The sequence below is a fragment of the Dreissena polymorpha genome, chromosome 4 (genome assembly GCF_020536995.1).
Source record: "Dreissena polymorpha isolate Duluth1 chromosome 4, UMN_Dpol_1.0, whole genome shotgun sequence".
In the NCBI taxonomy this organism is placed as follows: Eukaryota; Metazoa; Mollusca; class Bivalvia; order Myida; family Dreissenidae; genus Dreissena; species Dreissena polymorpha.
This window is the reverse complement of record NC_068358.1, coordinates 92908210-92923092: the sequence shown is the minus strand read 5'-3', so window position 1 is coordinate 92923092 and position 14883 is coordinate 92908210. Positions and strand designations below refer to the sequence as shown.

The 14883-nt window shown below is 35.0% G+C and overlaps 2 protein-coding genes across 9 annotated transcripts in view; both read right to left on the bottom strand.

Moving 5' to 3' along the window:
* Positions 1 to 14636, bottom strand: part of LOC127880185 (magnesium transporter NIPA2-like) — a 247351-nt gene extending 232715 nt beyond the window's left edge. Inside the window, exon 1 of the mRNA XM_052427455.1 lies at positions 14397 to 14636. The gene's annotated coding sequence lies outside the window, so the exon portion shown is untranslated. The remainder of the gene's footprint in view (positions 1 to 14396) is intronic.
* Positions 1 to 14883, bottom strand: part of LOC127880183 (magnesium transporter NIPA2-like) — a 266381-nt gene that overhangs the window by 232715 nt on the left and 18783 nt on the right. For 3 of the 8 annotated variants that reach the window (XM_052427450.1, XM_052427448.1, XM_052427446.1), the window contains exons 2-6: positions 11130 to 11375; positions 9679 to 9735; positions 9115 to 9205; positions 8528 to 8688; positions 3577 to 7717 (exon numbers count right to left, since the gene is read on the bottom strand). In XM_052427450.1, coding sequence (XP_052283410.1) covers positions 6909 to 7717; positions 8528 to 8688; positions 9115 to 9205; positions 9679 to 9735; positions 11130 to 11355 — 1344 coding nt within the window. In that variant the 5' untranslated portion in view covers positions 11356 to 11375 and the 3' untranslated portion in view covers positions 3577 to 6908. Of the gene's footprint in view, positions 1 to 3576; positions 7718 to 8527; positions 8689 to 9114; positions 9206 to 9678; positions 9736 to 11129; positions 11376 to 13106; positions 14042 to 14147; positions 14389 to 14883 lie in introns of those variants that run through there. The other 5 variants (XM_052427447.1, XM_052427449.1, XR_008049450.1 and 2 more) reach the window with 5 other exon arrangements.

Genomic DNA, 14883 nt, shown 5'->3' with positions numbered 1-14883 from the left:
AATGCAAAATAGCATATTGTATTTTAAAATTAGAATCACGTGTATATGAAAATCTTGGCATGCTCAATATTAACAAGTGATGTGTTTGTCAGAAACACAATGTCCCTATTGCGCCGCTTTGAAACAAGAGCACCGCCTTGCGGGTGCAGACCGCTCATCTATTTTCTTTTTAAAGGTGAAGGGACTCTCATTTTCAATCACAAAGGAGGGAGGGGTGGATTGAAGAGGGGTGTATAGTGTGGGGGCGTGGGCATTTATTACATAATCTTCCAAAAATGCGGAAAAAAAATATAAAAAAATAAAAATTCGGGGGGGGGAGGTGGGGGGGGGGGAATTCTTGGGTGCGATGGTTGGACGGTATTTCAAACATAAAGTAATAAAAATAAATATTTGTGTTTTTTAACCGTTTCAAACAAAAAAAAATTGGGGTGGGGGGGGGGGGGGTATAGTGTGAGGGTGTGGTGGTCATTTGTGAGATGATCTTTAAAAAAAAAAAAAAAAAATAGCGGGGGGGGAATTCGGGGGGGGTGGGGGGGGGGAGGGGGGGTATTCTTGGGTGCGATGCTTGGACGGTATTTCAAACATAAAATAATAAAAATAAATATTTGTTTTTTAACCGTTTCAAAAAAAAATTGGGGGGGGGGTAGGGTGGGGGGGGTATAGTATAGTGTGAGGGTGTGGTGGTCATTTGAGAGATGATCTTAAAAAAAAAAAAAAAAAAAAAAAAATAGGGGGGGGGATACGGGGGGGGGGATTCGGCGGGGGGTATAGTTTAGTGTGAGGGTGTGGTGGTCATTTGTGAGATGATCTTAAAATAAAAATAAAATAAACAAGGGCTGTTTGTAAAACATGCATGCCCCCCATATGGGCTGTCCGTTGTAGTGGCAGCCATTGTGTGAATACGATTTTTGTCACTGTGACCTTGACTTTTTACCTAGTGACCTGAAAATCAAAAGGGGTCATCTGCGAGTCACGATCAATATACCTATGAAGTGTCATGATCCTAGGCAAAAGCGTTCTTGAGTTATCATCCAAAAATCATTTTACTATTTCGGATCACCGTGACCTTGACCGTTGACCTTGTGACCTCAAAATCAATAGGGGTCATCTGCAAGTCATGATCAATCTACCTATGAAGTTTCATGATCCTAGGCGTATGCGTTCTCGAGTTATCATCCGAAAACCATTTTACTATTTTGGGTCACCGTGACCTTGACCTTTGACCTAGTGACCTCAAAATCAATAGGGGTCATTTGCGAGTTATGATCAATCTACCCATGAAGTTTCATGATCCTAGGCATATGCATTCTTGAGTTATCATCCGGAAACCATTTTACTATTTCGGGTCACCGTGACCTTGACCTTTGACCTAATGACCTCAAAATCAATAGGGGTCATCTGCAAGTCATGATCAATCTACCCATGAAGTTTCATGATCCTAGGTGTATGCGTTCTTGAGTTATCATTCAAAAACCATTTTACTATTTCGTGTCACCGTGACCTTGACCTTTGACCTAGTGACCTCAAAATCAATAGGGGTCATCTGCGAGTCATGATCAATGTACCTATGAAGTTTCATGATCCTAGGCCCAAGCGTTCTTGAGTTATCGTCTGACAACCACCTGGTGGACGGACCGACAGACCGACCGACAGACCGACATGAGCAAAGCAATATACCCCCTCTTCTTCGAAGGGGGGCATAAAAATAAAAATTAGGGGGGGGGGATTCGGGGGGTGGGGGGGTGGGGGGGTGGGGGGGGGGTATAGTATAGTGTGAGGGTGTGGTGGTCATTTGTGAGATAATCTTTGAAAAAAAAAAAATAGGGGGGGGGGGGGGGAATTCGGGGGTGGGGGAGGGTGGGGGGGTGGGGGGGGGTATTCTTAGGTGCGATGGTTGGACGGTATTTCAAACATAAAATAATAAAAATAAATATTTGTGTTTTTTAACCATTAAAAAAAAAACAATTTGGGGGGGTGGGGTAGGGAGGGTATAGTATAGTATAGTGTGAGGTGGTCATTTGTGAGATGATCTTAAAAAAAAAAAAAAAAATTAATTAGGGGGGGGATTCGGGGGGGGGGATTCGGGGGTGGGGGGGGGTATAGTATAGTGTAAGGGTTGTGGTGGTCATTTGTGAGATGATCTTAAAATAAAAAAAATAAAAATAAAAAATTAGGGGGGGGGGGAATTCGGGGGGGGGGGGGGGTATTCTTAGGTGCGATGGTTGGACGGTTTTTCAAACATAAAATAATAAAAATAAATATTTGTGTTTTTTAACCATTAAAAAAAAAACAATTTGGGGGGGGTGGGGTAGGGAGGGTATAGTATAGTGTGAGGTGGTCATTTGTGAGATGATCTTAAAAAAAAAAAAAATATATAAAAAATTAGGGGGGGGATTCGGTGGGGGGGGGATTCGGGGGTGGGGGGGGGTTATAGTATAGTGTGAGGGTGTGGTGGTCATTTGTGAGATGATCTTAAAATAAAAAAAATAAAAATAAAAATTAGGGGGGGGGGGATTCGGGGGGGGGGGGGGTATTCTTAGGTGCGATGGTTGGACGGTTTTTCAAACATAAAATAATAAAAATAAATATTTGTGTTTTTTAACCGTTAAAAAAAAACAATTTGGGGGTGGGGTGGGGTAGGGAGGGTATAGTATAGTGTGAGGGTGTAGTGGTCATTTGTGAGATGATCTTAAAAAAAAAAAAAAAAAAATAGGGGGGGGGGGTGAGAGTCTATTGTGGTATGTCAGGTAAGAGTAGTTTTGTCAAAGTATCAATCAAATCTAATCATAAATAAAGAAGTTATGGCATTTTTAGCAAAATTTAATAATTTGACCTTGAGAGTCAAGGTCATTCAAAGGTCAAGGTAAAATTCAACTTGCCAGGTACAGTAACCTCATGATAGCATGAAAGTATTTGAAGTTTGAAAGCAATAGCCTTGATACTTTAGAAGTAAAGTGGATCGAAACACAAAATTTAACCATATATTCAAAGTTACTAAGTCAAAAAAGGGCCATAATTCCGTAAAAATGACAACCAGAGTTATGCAACTTGTCCTTTTACTGTACCCTTATGATAGTTTGCAAGTGTTCCAAGTATGAAAGCAATATCTATGATAGTTTAGGGGTAAAGTGGACCAAAACACAAAACTTAACCAAATTTTCAATTTTCTAAGTATAAAGGGCCCATAATTCCATCCAAATGCCAGTCAGAGTTACATAACTTTGCCTGCACAGTCCCCTTATGATAGTTAATAAGTGTTGCAAGTATGAAAGCAATAGCTTTGATACTGTAGGAATAAAATGGACGTAAACACAAAACTTAACCAAATTTTCAATTTTCTAAGTATAAAAAGGGCACATAATTCTGTCAAAATGCACGCCAGAGTTATCTAACTGTGCCTGCCCAGTCCCCTCATGATAGTAAGTAAATGTACCAAGTTTGAATGCAATAGCATTGAAACTTTCTGAGAAAAGTGGACCTAAAAACAAAACTTAACCAGACGCCGACGCCAACGCAGACGCCAAGGTGATGACAATAGCTCATAGTTTTTTTTCAAAAAATAGATGAGCTAATAAAATTTCAATATATCATTTGGCAGGTTTAGAAATTATCTCCCTTTTATAGCTCATTACTTCCATTGGATTGTATTTTTTGACTTTTGACCTTGAAGGATGACATTGACCTTAAAATTTGTTTTTGATTATATCCTTAAAAAAAAATATTACTTCCCTTGTGAAAATGATCTGTACCTTTCAAATGATATAAAATAGAAATTATCTCCCTTCAAAGCTTGTTACTTCCCTTGGATTTTGTTCTTTGACCTTTGACCTTAAAGGATGATCATGACCTTGACCTTTCACCACTCAAAATGTGCAGCTTCATGAGATACACATGCATGCCAAATATCAAGCTGCTATCTTCAATATTGCAAAAGTTATGGCCAATGTTAAAGTTTTTGGACGGACACACAGACAGACAGACGGACTGCCAGTTCGACTGCTATATGTCACCCTACTGACACCAAAATAAAAAAGTGAAAATAACAGATTGATTAAAAAAATCAAAATTCCAATATTTATTTATATAAAACAACACTCTGGTAAGAAACATATGATTCATTAAAAAAATAAGTAAATATAACAGATCAATAACAAAAGAAACAACAATATAATAAATAGAAAATAATACTCAGTTTCCAAAGAAAGGATTTATTACAAGATACAAAATAGCAAAATGGTATTTAGCCCATTCCTTTAAACTTGATTGATATGACAAGATGTTTTAAATGCTAAATATTTGAGAAAACATTATTATTTTAAAGTTTTCAACCAGATGAGTGTTTCATACAGTCAATGATAACTTTTGAATAAACAAATTCAATAACTAAAACATGTGTGATATAATACATGTACATAAATAACTATTTTTGAATGGCAATAACCCATAAGCAAAGATTGGGTTTGTAAATAGTGCAACAAAACATATTCATAATGAATAAAAAGTATTCCTGTAAATACTGCCATTATTTTCACTGGATAATTTGAATGTATGAAAACAGTGTATTAAACATATCAAACTCAATCTTAATCTTACCAATTCTGCAGACAAAAAAGTGTATAGAATAATTGACGATTCTAACTAAATAGCATTTTAAACGATAATATTGCAAAAGAAAAACTCATTATATTTAATAGTTTTACAAAGTTCAATTAACATCTATATAATACATAACAATCATCATGTAATACAAATACAACAATGCAAACTAAAATATGTGAATATAATTTTAAAAGAACTGGTAACAAAAAACAAGGATACCAAACAAAGAATTCTATTTCTAACACAGATGATATAAGGTTAATTGATAGTATTATTACATTTCAACTGTAGTGTACACATACATGATTGGTGTCAACTTTAGTGTAAAACCACACAAAATGCACATTTACAGCAAGATGGTCTCATTACACTTCTCTACACATTAATTCAATGTGATAGGACCATTTTTGTCTATACAGACGATTGTTTAGACTTTGGAAATTAATCACTTTGCAACCCTGAGAAACAACATGTACATCATGAATAAGAAATTAAATAGCAACTTTATATTGTAAATACTATAAATTTATAATGTATTATTCAGAAAATATATTATAGCCACAAACCTTAAAATGAAATACACGTTAATCAATACATATAGAAGCAATTTGAAAGTGTGCAAAATTGTCATTAAATCTATCGCCTAGTTAGCAAGTAATTTATTATTTTTCAAACAGCTTTTAAAACCGAAAGTAGGATTTCTATACCTAAACATGTGTGCGTCAATCTCAAAAAACGTGATTATTTTTAAGTTTTAAAGCTCAAAAACACGAATATTTACCTTGTAACCACCAGATATATTATAATTGGCTTAGATAAAAATAAATCTATAGCCTAGTTAGCAACTAATTTATTATTTTTCAAAGGGTACCGCTTTTAAAACCGAAAGTAGGATTTCTAGACGTATACGTCCGTTTCGACAAACGCGATTATTTTTAAGTTGTTAATTGTAAAAAAGACGGATTACTACCTTGTAACCACCAGATATATTCTAATTGGCATAGATAAAATAAGTTTCTTATTTATTCTTAAATGTACTATGCCAGATAAGGTGTGTGGCTTTAATATATTTTAATAAATAAAATAATATACAAACAAAAACAATTATTTACTATTAAAACTTGTGATTTTCTTGATAACCAAATGGAGGACGGTTATTTTAAAAATTATTTATGGTACAAATATACCAGATTTTAACATATCAATCTAGACAATATCTACATAATTATCACTCTTCTGAAGCTAACACCACTACAAGTAATAGTTATTATTGTAAGTACAACAAGAGCACCGCATAATGGGTGCCACGCTCGACTGCGAAAGCTTTTCAGAATTTTTTTTTTTTAGAGGTCACAGTGACCTTGACCTTTGACCTAGTGTCCCAAAATGGGTGTGGCGTGTAGAACTCATCAAGGTGCATCTACATATGAAGTTTCAAAATTGTAGGTGGAAGCACTTTGATTTTAGAGCGAATGTAGAGGTTTATGTTAAAGTTTTATATTAGAAGTCATTGTGACCTTGACCTTTGACCTGATGACCCAAAAATGGGTGTGGCATGTAGAACTCATCAACGTGCATCTACATATGAAGTTTCAAAGTTGTAGGTGGATTCACTTTGATTTTAGAGCCTATGTTAAAAATTTTTTAGAGGTCACAGTGACCTTGACCTTTGACCTAGTGACCTAAAAATGGGTGTAGCGTGTAGAACTCATCAAGGTGCATCTACATATGAAGTTTCAAAGTTGTAGGTGGAAGCACTTTGATTTTAGAGCCCATGTTAAAGTTTTATATTAGAGGTCACAGTGACCTTGACCTTTGACCTAGTGACCCAAAAATGGGTGTGGCTTGTAGAACTCATCAAGGTGCATCTACATATGAAGTTTCAAAGTTGTAGGTGGAAGCACTTTGATTTTAAGGTTTTAGCACGACCCCTACTGCAGCGACAAGCTGGCTATGACAATACCTTGGGTTTTCTCTGAAAACAGCCCAGCTAATAAAATTGCAGTGTATGTATTACTGATCAAAAAGATCACATCTTCATATTCATCTGATAAACCTTATTCTCTTAATGAAATATACTGCTTTTATCACAGAAAGAAGTGCATAGAGTACTGTATCAAACATCTAACAGTCATAATACATTGCTATACCGGTATACTTTTTTTATAGAGCTATAATTACATACCAATCTTGAGTAGCTACATGTACTACAGTCATGATTAATACTACAAACTATTTTTATCATCTTAACATGAATGCTTTTATCATCAACAGACATAAAAAATCAAAACATAAACAATTATAACCATTTAAAAATGTGTAACTTCTGCACTAACCATATATTTCTCTAAATCAAAATGCAAATGGTCCACATGGCCATTGGAGACATGGCCATTGGAGACATGACCATTTTTTCCCGCAAAAAACTTTCGACGTGGAGTCCTGAAATCAATGGCATCCATATCAAGTGGATCGTCTACTACAAAAACTGGACTGTCGTGACACTGTAACAAGTCTTCATCCTCATCTTCGCTTTCATTTTCATTCAATTCCAGAAACAGATCATTGTCACGCTTAATTGCTGGCATTTTTGTGCCGTCTAAAACATTCACATCTGTGCTAGGCTTCTTTGCCTTCGGTAAATTCTTCAGCGTTATGTCCATGTCTTTGAAGGCGTTCAACAAAAATATGCCAACGACTATAATAAGAAAGCCGCACACATTACCAATGATGTCAAATACACTGAGCGAGTTAAATTCCTGATAAAGAGTCAACGAAAGAATAGCCACTGCTGTTGTGAACATGACATAGTACGTAGGAGTAACGATTGCAGTGTTGAACAAGTCCAATGCCTTATTCAAGAAATGCAGCTGAAACAAAATGTCTACTATGACCACGCCAAGCATGACATAAGTAAGCCAGTTTGTAAACTGCTGGTCTCCCTTAAAAGTCTGATTAAGGGCCACTCCGAACCCTTTGGCCCCTGTCACGGTGAGAGCCCCAAGAACCGAGCAGATGAACACGTACACAGCAACATTCTTCTCGCCCCATCGTGGCGCCAGGACTACAATAGCCACTATGGCCACAAGTATGAACACCCCCACAACAGTCAGGATGGCTGAAATGCAAAGATATCAACTAATTACCACTCAGATCCGCATTGCGACCCTTTTGTAGTCACTTAGAAAATCAAAATAAATTTAAGACCTTCATTGTTAGATTTAAGGTTTAATTGCTTCATTTCCAACCCTTACATACTGATAAACAGCAAACAGCATGAAACCTGAACAGCCTGCAAGTGTTCTGGTTTTATGCTGGTTGCATGTAGCCATTTTTCACTTTCACAAAGGTTTTACAACTGACAAACTTGCTGATAAACAAGCAAATTGGTTGAATACTTGAATTGATATCCCTCACAAAATAAAGTTTGCCTATGGATGGGTGCAATTCACTTGATATATGGTATAATCCACCAAAAAAAATTTAACTGAGGGGTATTTGTTTTTATGCATAGCTATTTTCTCCTAGTTGATATCTATACACAAATGCAGTTTCATAAAAAAAAATGAAATCTTGTAGCATATCTAAGATATGGCCTTAAAAAGATCCACCATACAAAAACAACAAAGGGTAATACATTTTACTCATATTAAAGTAAGTGTAGGGTTATGGTTTTTGTGCTTAGCACTTCTCCTCATTGATATCTATACACCTTTGAAGTTTCATGTTGATATCTTATATAGTTTCTGGGATATAGCCATGAAAGGTTTTGTGAGAGACTCACAGGCGGACGGACAAAGCCAATTCTATATCCCTCCGCCTATGAAATATGAAATGCAAACTTAGAATAGAAAAGAGGGAAATAGGCTAAAAAGGCAGAAGAAAATCACACCCTTGACAACATAGAGAGCATCCAAACGCAACTGACCTGGTTGTTTGACCTTGTCAAGGAGCTCAGACATGTGTTGTATCTGGGCAGTCTTGGGCGAGTGCACCACTGTGACTGTGGAGCCCAGCACACACAGCAGGCAACCGGCTTTGCCCAGCAGGTTGAGATGCTCCTTCAGGAACCGGGACGCCAGGATCGCACTACATACAATGGTACAAACAATTTAATAGTGGTTTGCTTTTTTTGCTTTTAATGTTTTATTATAGCTTAGAAAAAAAACTTGATCTCCAGATGACTGACAACTCATGGCGGAAAAAGGATGTCCCAAAAGACAAATATATGTACAATTATGCTACAAATTTCACTTTGAACAAATAATATATGATATAAATGCTCCATACAAAGTAAATCACATGAGAGATAGTTGTTAAAATGTTAAATAATTTAAAGCAAAATATGTTTTTATAGAAATCAGATTCGATTAACATGCCAGTTACTGGAGAAGTAAAACTGATTTCAGAACACCAAATCATTATCATTATTACAGTTGTTCATTCAATGGTAAATTAAAACCATGCGTATGATCTAGAGATAAACCAAACCAATGTAAATCAAGACAAACAAACCAAAAGATAACACTGAGAGCCCCTAAAGGGGTCACCAATGTTGCTGGGGCAAACGTGAAGGCCACAAAGTTACATCCTTCACCCAGAGCCACTGAAATAACAACAGAAAAATAGAAACAATGACAAATAATAATGCAAATGGTAGTAATTAAATAAACTACAGGTATGTCTTTACTCCATAAAAAAAGGCCAAAAATCTGTTAGTTAAAACCTAAATATTTTAGCTTGATTGCATCGAAAGCCTTAGGCTTATTGAAACGCTCTCAAGTCCTTTTCCTGGACCTAGAACTAATTTTTGGTGTCTTTAGAGGAGATCTGAAGAAGGCTCCCACAATGGGGATTGAACCCACAACCTCCCGGTCGCTAGGCAGACACCATATACATAACACCACAGCGCCCTATTGTATGCTAATATTTTTTAGAGGCTGATACAAACGATTATAAATTACCTTGGTAAAAAAAGTTTTTTCATCAACACATACTGTTATAATGTTTAAAGATGCTTTTTGCAAAAACATAAATGTTTTCAGTCATGGATTCATGGTTCATACAAAAGTTACCTACTCATAAGCATTCCGAGCCACCATTTCCACTCTAGAAGATATCTGTGGCCACCTGCACCTGTAAAAAGAAACAAGGGACAAAATTGTCACAAAACCAGGTTTTCATTGTGAAAAAAAAATGTGATAAAGGGAGAAAACTCAAACTGTACTTTTGAAATGAACAAAAAAAATTAACCCCCTTTGTAAGTTTGTTTTAAAAAAAAATCTATTGTTAGTCGTGGCGACCTTGACATTGGAGATATTGACGTGATTCTTTCGTGCGACACACCGTCCCATGATGGTGAACAAATGTGCCAAATGATTTTAAAATCTCACAATGAATGACATAGTTATGGCCAGGACAAGCTCATTTATGGCCATTTTTGACCTTTGAACTCAAAGTGTGACCTTGACCTTGGAGATATCGACGAAATTATTTCGCGCGACACACCGTCCAATGATGGTGAACAAATGTGCCAAATGATTTTAAAATCTGACAATGAACGACATAGTTATGGCCCGGACAAGCTTGTTCCGCCTGCCCGCCAGCCCGCCAGCCCGCCCGCATTCGCCAATCTAATAACCAGTTTTTTCCTTCGGAAAACCTGGTTAACAATACGAACTTTGTTAAATTGCTTGAAAAGACACACAAGACACTCTTAAAACTTTGCTTATGTCACAAAAAGCTAGTCATTTCCAAAATTCACTTTTGATCTCAAAGTTTCACCTTGATCATTGAGGTTACGAGACTGGTGATGCATGTGAAACTCAGTCTCTTCATGTGGTCATATAAGTAAAAAAAAAATTTTTAATTTTTTATTTCATTTTTTTTCTTACATTGACCTTCAACTACCAGCAGTGACCTTTGCTATGAGGTTGGGAGACAGGTTTTACACACAAAATTGTGTTTCCTCATGAGGGTCATAAGAGGTCAGATATTTTAAAATAGCACAATTACAGGCTGGCCATGCTGGTTTATGGCAAAATGTGACTTTTTTAACTTTAAGTGCGACCTTGACTTTTGAGGAGTTTTGAAATGTCATCTTATTATCGATTGCATTTGTGCAAAGTTACTAGTATTTTAAAATCCATCAAAATAGGGCATTTTTCAAATCCATCAAAATATGGCAAAGAACAGTGACAGAGGAATTTCCTAGCTGTTTTAGATATGTTGTGGCAAAATCTGATCTTTGAGGTATGCCCTTGACCTTTGAGGTAGATACAGGTGTAAAACAAACATTTAATTAATATTCTAACAAATGGTTGTCATGATTAAATATGAAAAAATGGCCTATAAAATATTTTCTGTCCTGGCAGGTCACGCGATGAGAAAAATACAATATCTTATTTAAGGCCAAGGCTTTCAGAGCAAAAATATGTGCATTTTATAAGAAGACTTTTTTTAATTAACTAATTTACTAAATATGACTATAATTTAAAGTGATAACAAGTAAATTGATGTGAAACACCTACTGGCTGTGGTAGCTCCGTCTTTTTTGCGCATACTTTTCAAGCCAACCTTCTGGAAAATAAAGCTTGAGCCATTGAAGAAGCTTGAGCTAACTGCTAGGATGAGGCCAATCCAGAAATCTGCAAGGCTCTTAGAAGGGGCCTCAGTAGTCGTGGTTCCATTGGTAAGGTTAAAGGCAAGGGTAGTTCCACTTGAGTTCAGATCAAACATCGAAGTTGTAGTGCTCATGGCTGCAATTGTTAGTTAACCTGAAATATAGTACAAAAAATGTATTATAATGAACCATTGTGCATTCAAATCCAAGGAGTGGAAAGTTTCCTCTAAAAGTTGCCAAATACACAATGTACAATGATGCACTGTGTATTATACACATATTTCGGATTCCGATGTATTTTTTTACAACAGCTATCACAAGCTCTGTTGTGAGTGAAAAATATTCATTACTATAAATGTAACTTTACACTTGTGATATCACAAGGAGAAATCCAAAGCACTATTTGCATGCCAGATGGTGAGATTGTGAAATAAAATAATGACTTGACGGGCAAAATACCTAACGTCAATAATACAAATAGGAAATGCAAACATGGGCCTTTGGATATGTCTACACAGCTCCCTATGTGCCCCGGAGAAGTCGTGATGTTTGCTAAAGAAACTACAAAACTTTGCGAGAGTTAATTGGGGACAGCTAGGGAAGCTCCTTTGGAGCTACAATAGACAAATGTGGAACACCAATTTCTGCATGTTGCGGCTGATATGCAAGTATAAAGTTGCGAAAACAACTTAATCACTTATATTGAGCCAAAATAAGCAGAATGTCATTTTTTTTTTAATCAACGTAAGTAAAAAATGTATCTTAAGCTTTTCAATTATTAACTTTATAATAAATTATTGCTTAATTCAACACATAAACACTAAATAGCATTGGAAATAAGCAAATTTGAAAATGCAACATGGAATAATAAAACGTTAAGAACAGCCAAAAAATAGGGCCTGTAAGGTTAGTGGAAACAAGCTCATATTGTGTTTTTTACTGCCTATAAAGCTCCTATTTTCAGTCATAAACAATAAATACTTGAACACTGTGACATGATTTCATACAAAAATAAGTTTCTATTTACCTTATATGTCTAATAGCTAAGGCGAAAACTATTGTTAAATGTTAGCACATTTCTTGCAAGTTGTTTGAAGGATATCAAAAGGGTGGTGATAAGATTTTGATCAACTGTTGCCACCTCCTGTCATATCTATGGTAAATCTTTCACAAATACCATGACCATTGGTCATGTTTGACAGGAGATATTTTGCAATACATCGTTGTGTCACATGGGTATTTGAAACAGAAACTATGCATAATATCTGTATATGGACCAGGCAGCCTGCATTCAATAGTCTTGATTCTTATTCTTGTACACAATGTGGGAAAAAACAACATATTGTACATGCGCACATGTGATTATATGATATTTTAAACAAAAGACTAACAGCTGGCAGTACAAAATGTTATCATGTTTCATTAATAGTAGTTAGCTGCAACTCTACATACAAATCTGATAATTATATGTAATGTAATACAAAATATTAATGCAACTATTATTAATAAGTTTTAGTTTTCATCCATAGTAGTTAGTTACAAATGATCTACAAATCTGCTAATTAACTAAAAAATATCAATGAGCTTGCATATCCATTATCATTCAAAGTCATATCAGCACTGCAGAGCTTTCATACCTATAATATAAAAAAAACAAAATCTGTGTCATTCCTAATCTTCCTAAAAATCTATTCACCTAACTGTGTGCATCTAATTCAGAAGTATAAGATTAACCACCATGGTATCAAAAATTGTGACTTCCCTTCTTTAGTCAAAGTGTTCGATAAAAAGGGATTAAAAATATTATACTATTATTAAAAATATAATAACACTTCCTGGAATACAAAATCAATTAAAGTTTATGTAAATTAATCCTCACGTTTACCTGACCATAACAAACAGTGGATCAATCAACCATCTTTTAAGTGTTATCAATGTCTGTGCCACTTATCCTTGTTGTGGATGAAAAACACTTGTATGTGCAAGCATTATTTAGTGACTCAGACAGTTAATACAAAAAAGTAAACATTGGTATTATAAACAGGTGACAGAGTTATTCACACGTTTCATGCTCCCTACAATCAAGTTTGACAGCTGAATCATCTGATAAGGAACAATTGACAAATTATCATAAAACCATACAAAATAAAAATCAGCGTTTGAGAGTTTATTGACGTTTAACTGAAGAAAATCAATGAACTAATTTCCTTTGAATTCTACAAATGCGAAGTTACATGCAATACAACTAAAATATACAAACTTTACAGAGGCTTTCGGAAAATACTCCTAAAATAGCTTTTCCATTGATTATAAATGAGTCTGATTAAAGGCCTCTTTTCAATGAATTTCTTTAATATCAAACATTTTCTCTAAATCAAATTCATGCTAGCTTGTTCATATCCCAAAACAGCTATTTAAGGATATTTCTTCCCAAATCAACAGGGTAGTCTGGGTAGGGTCTCTTCCTAATGAGAAGAGAAAAAGCCACGCCTACTCATATTCAAACACTAATATAAATGTTGGTATGGCACATGTAAATCTTTATTATTTCGAAATTAATCATTAAAATGTGTGGTTGATGTGGAAGTGATAATAGTCTACAAGAATTCATGCAATTGCAAATGTCAAATATGTAAACCCAACAAACTGTGCATGTATTACTAATCAAATTAATGACTAACATTTCGCTTAACCACTGCAACAATTACAGTAACATGTACATAATAGAGGATAAACAAAAATAAATTTTGCTGTTATCATAATTTGAACAAATAAACAATGTAATTAATAAAACACCAACTATGTCTAAATGTCCTGCATGACACATGATTTAAAATGAACGTCAGCTCATTCAATTCAATATATGGAAATAGTTGACAGTATATATGATATCAACGATTATCTAATCAATAAAATCAATACATACCAAATTCACATAATTTCCACAATCATAATGAACACGACCAAAAATTTGGCACAGTAAACAATACTTCAAATAAAATTCCAATAGCAAATACTAAGTACTCCTCAATTCAACCAGTCCAAACAAGATTAATAACCTAAGGTAGAAAAATCTTCTGTGCATATCTATTAAACACTGGCATATCTGACAAACCTCTACAATCACCACAGAAAAATCATTACACAAGCCCATTGAACTATAGATTATGCTTACCTGCATAGTTTATATTGGACATTGACACTGGCACAATTCGTTCTTATAACATTGTTACTAAGTTTGTACTTAATTTATATAGAGAGATTAAACATTACTGTATATGTTATTACTTGTTGTAGAGGATATGGTTCAGTGATCACATGTGAAAGTTAATGCCAATAATGTATTAAGTCCTGAAAACCATTCGAATATATGACTCAGAAATTTTTTAAATCAATACATTCAATATTCTGATGTAAAAATAGGAAAACATAAACAGTACAGTAACAAAACAGTATGCAATATGTTCAACTTCACAATGTTAATTAGAGCAAAATATCTAGCAATTCATTACAAGGGAATAAACAACATTTAAGAAGTGGTAACTATGAGATATTCAATAACATTTTTAAGGGAAGATAACTCTTTTACCAAAACTGAATTATTACAGACAGAGTTTAACACCATAATTTTAACACAATTGCACAGAACTAAATGAACAAAA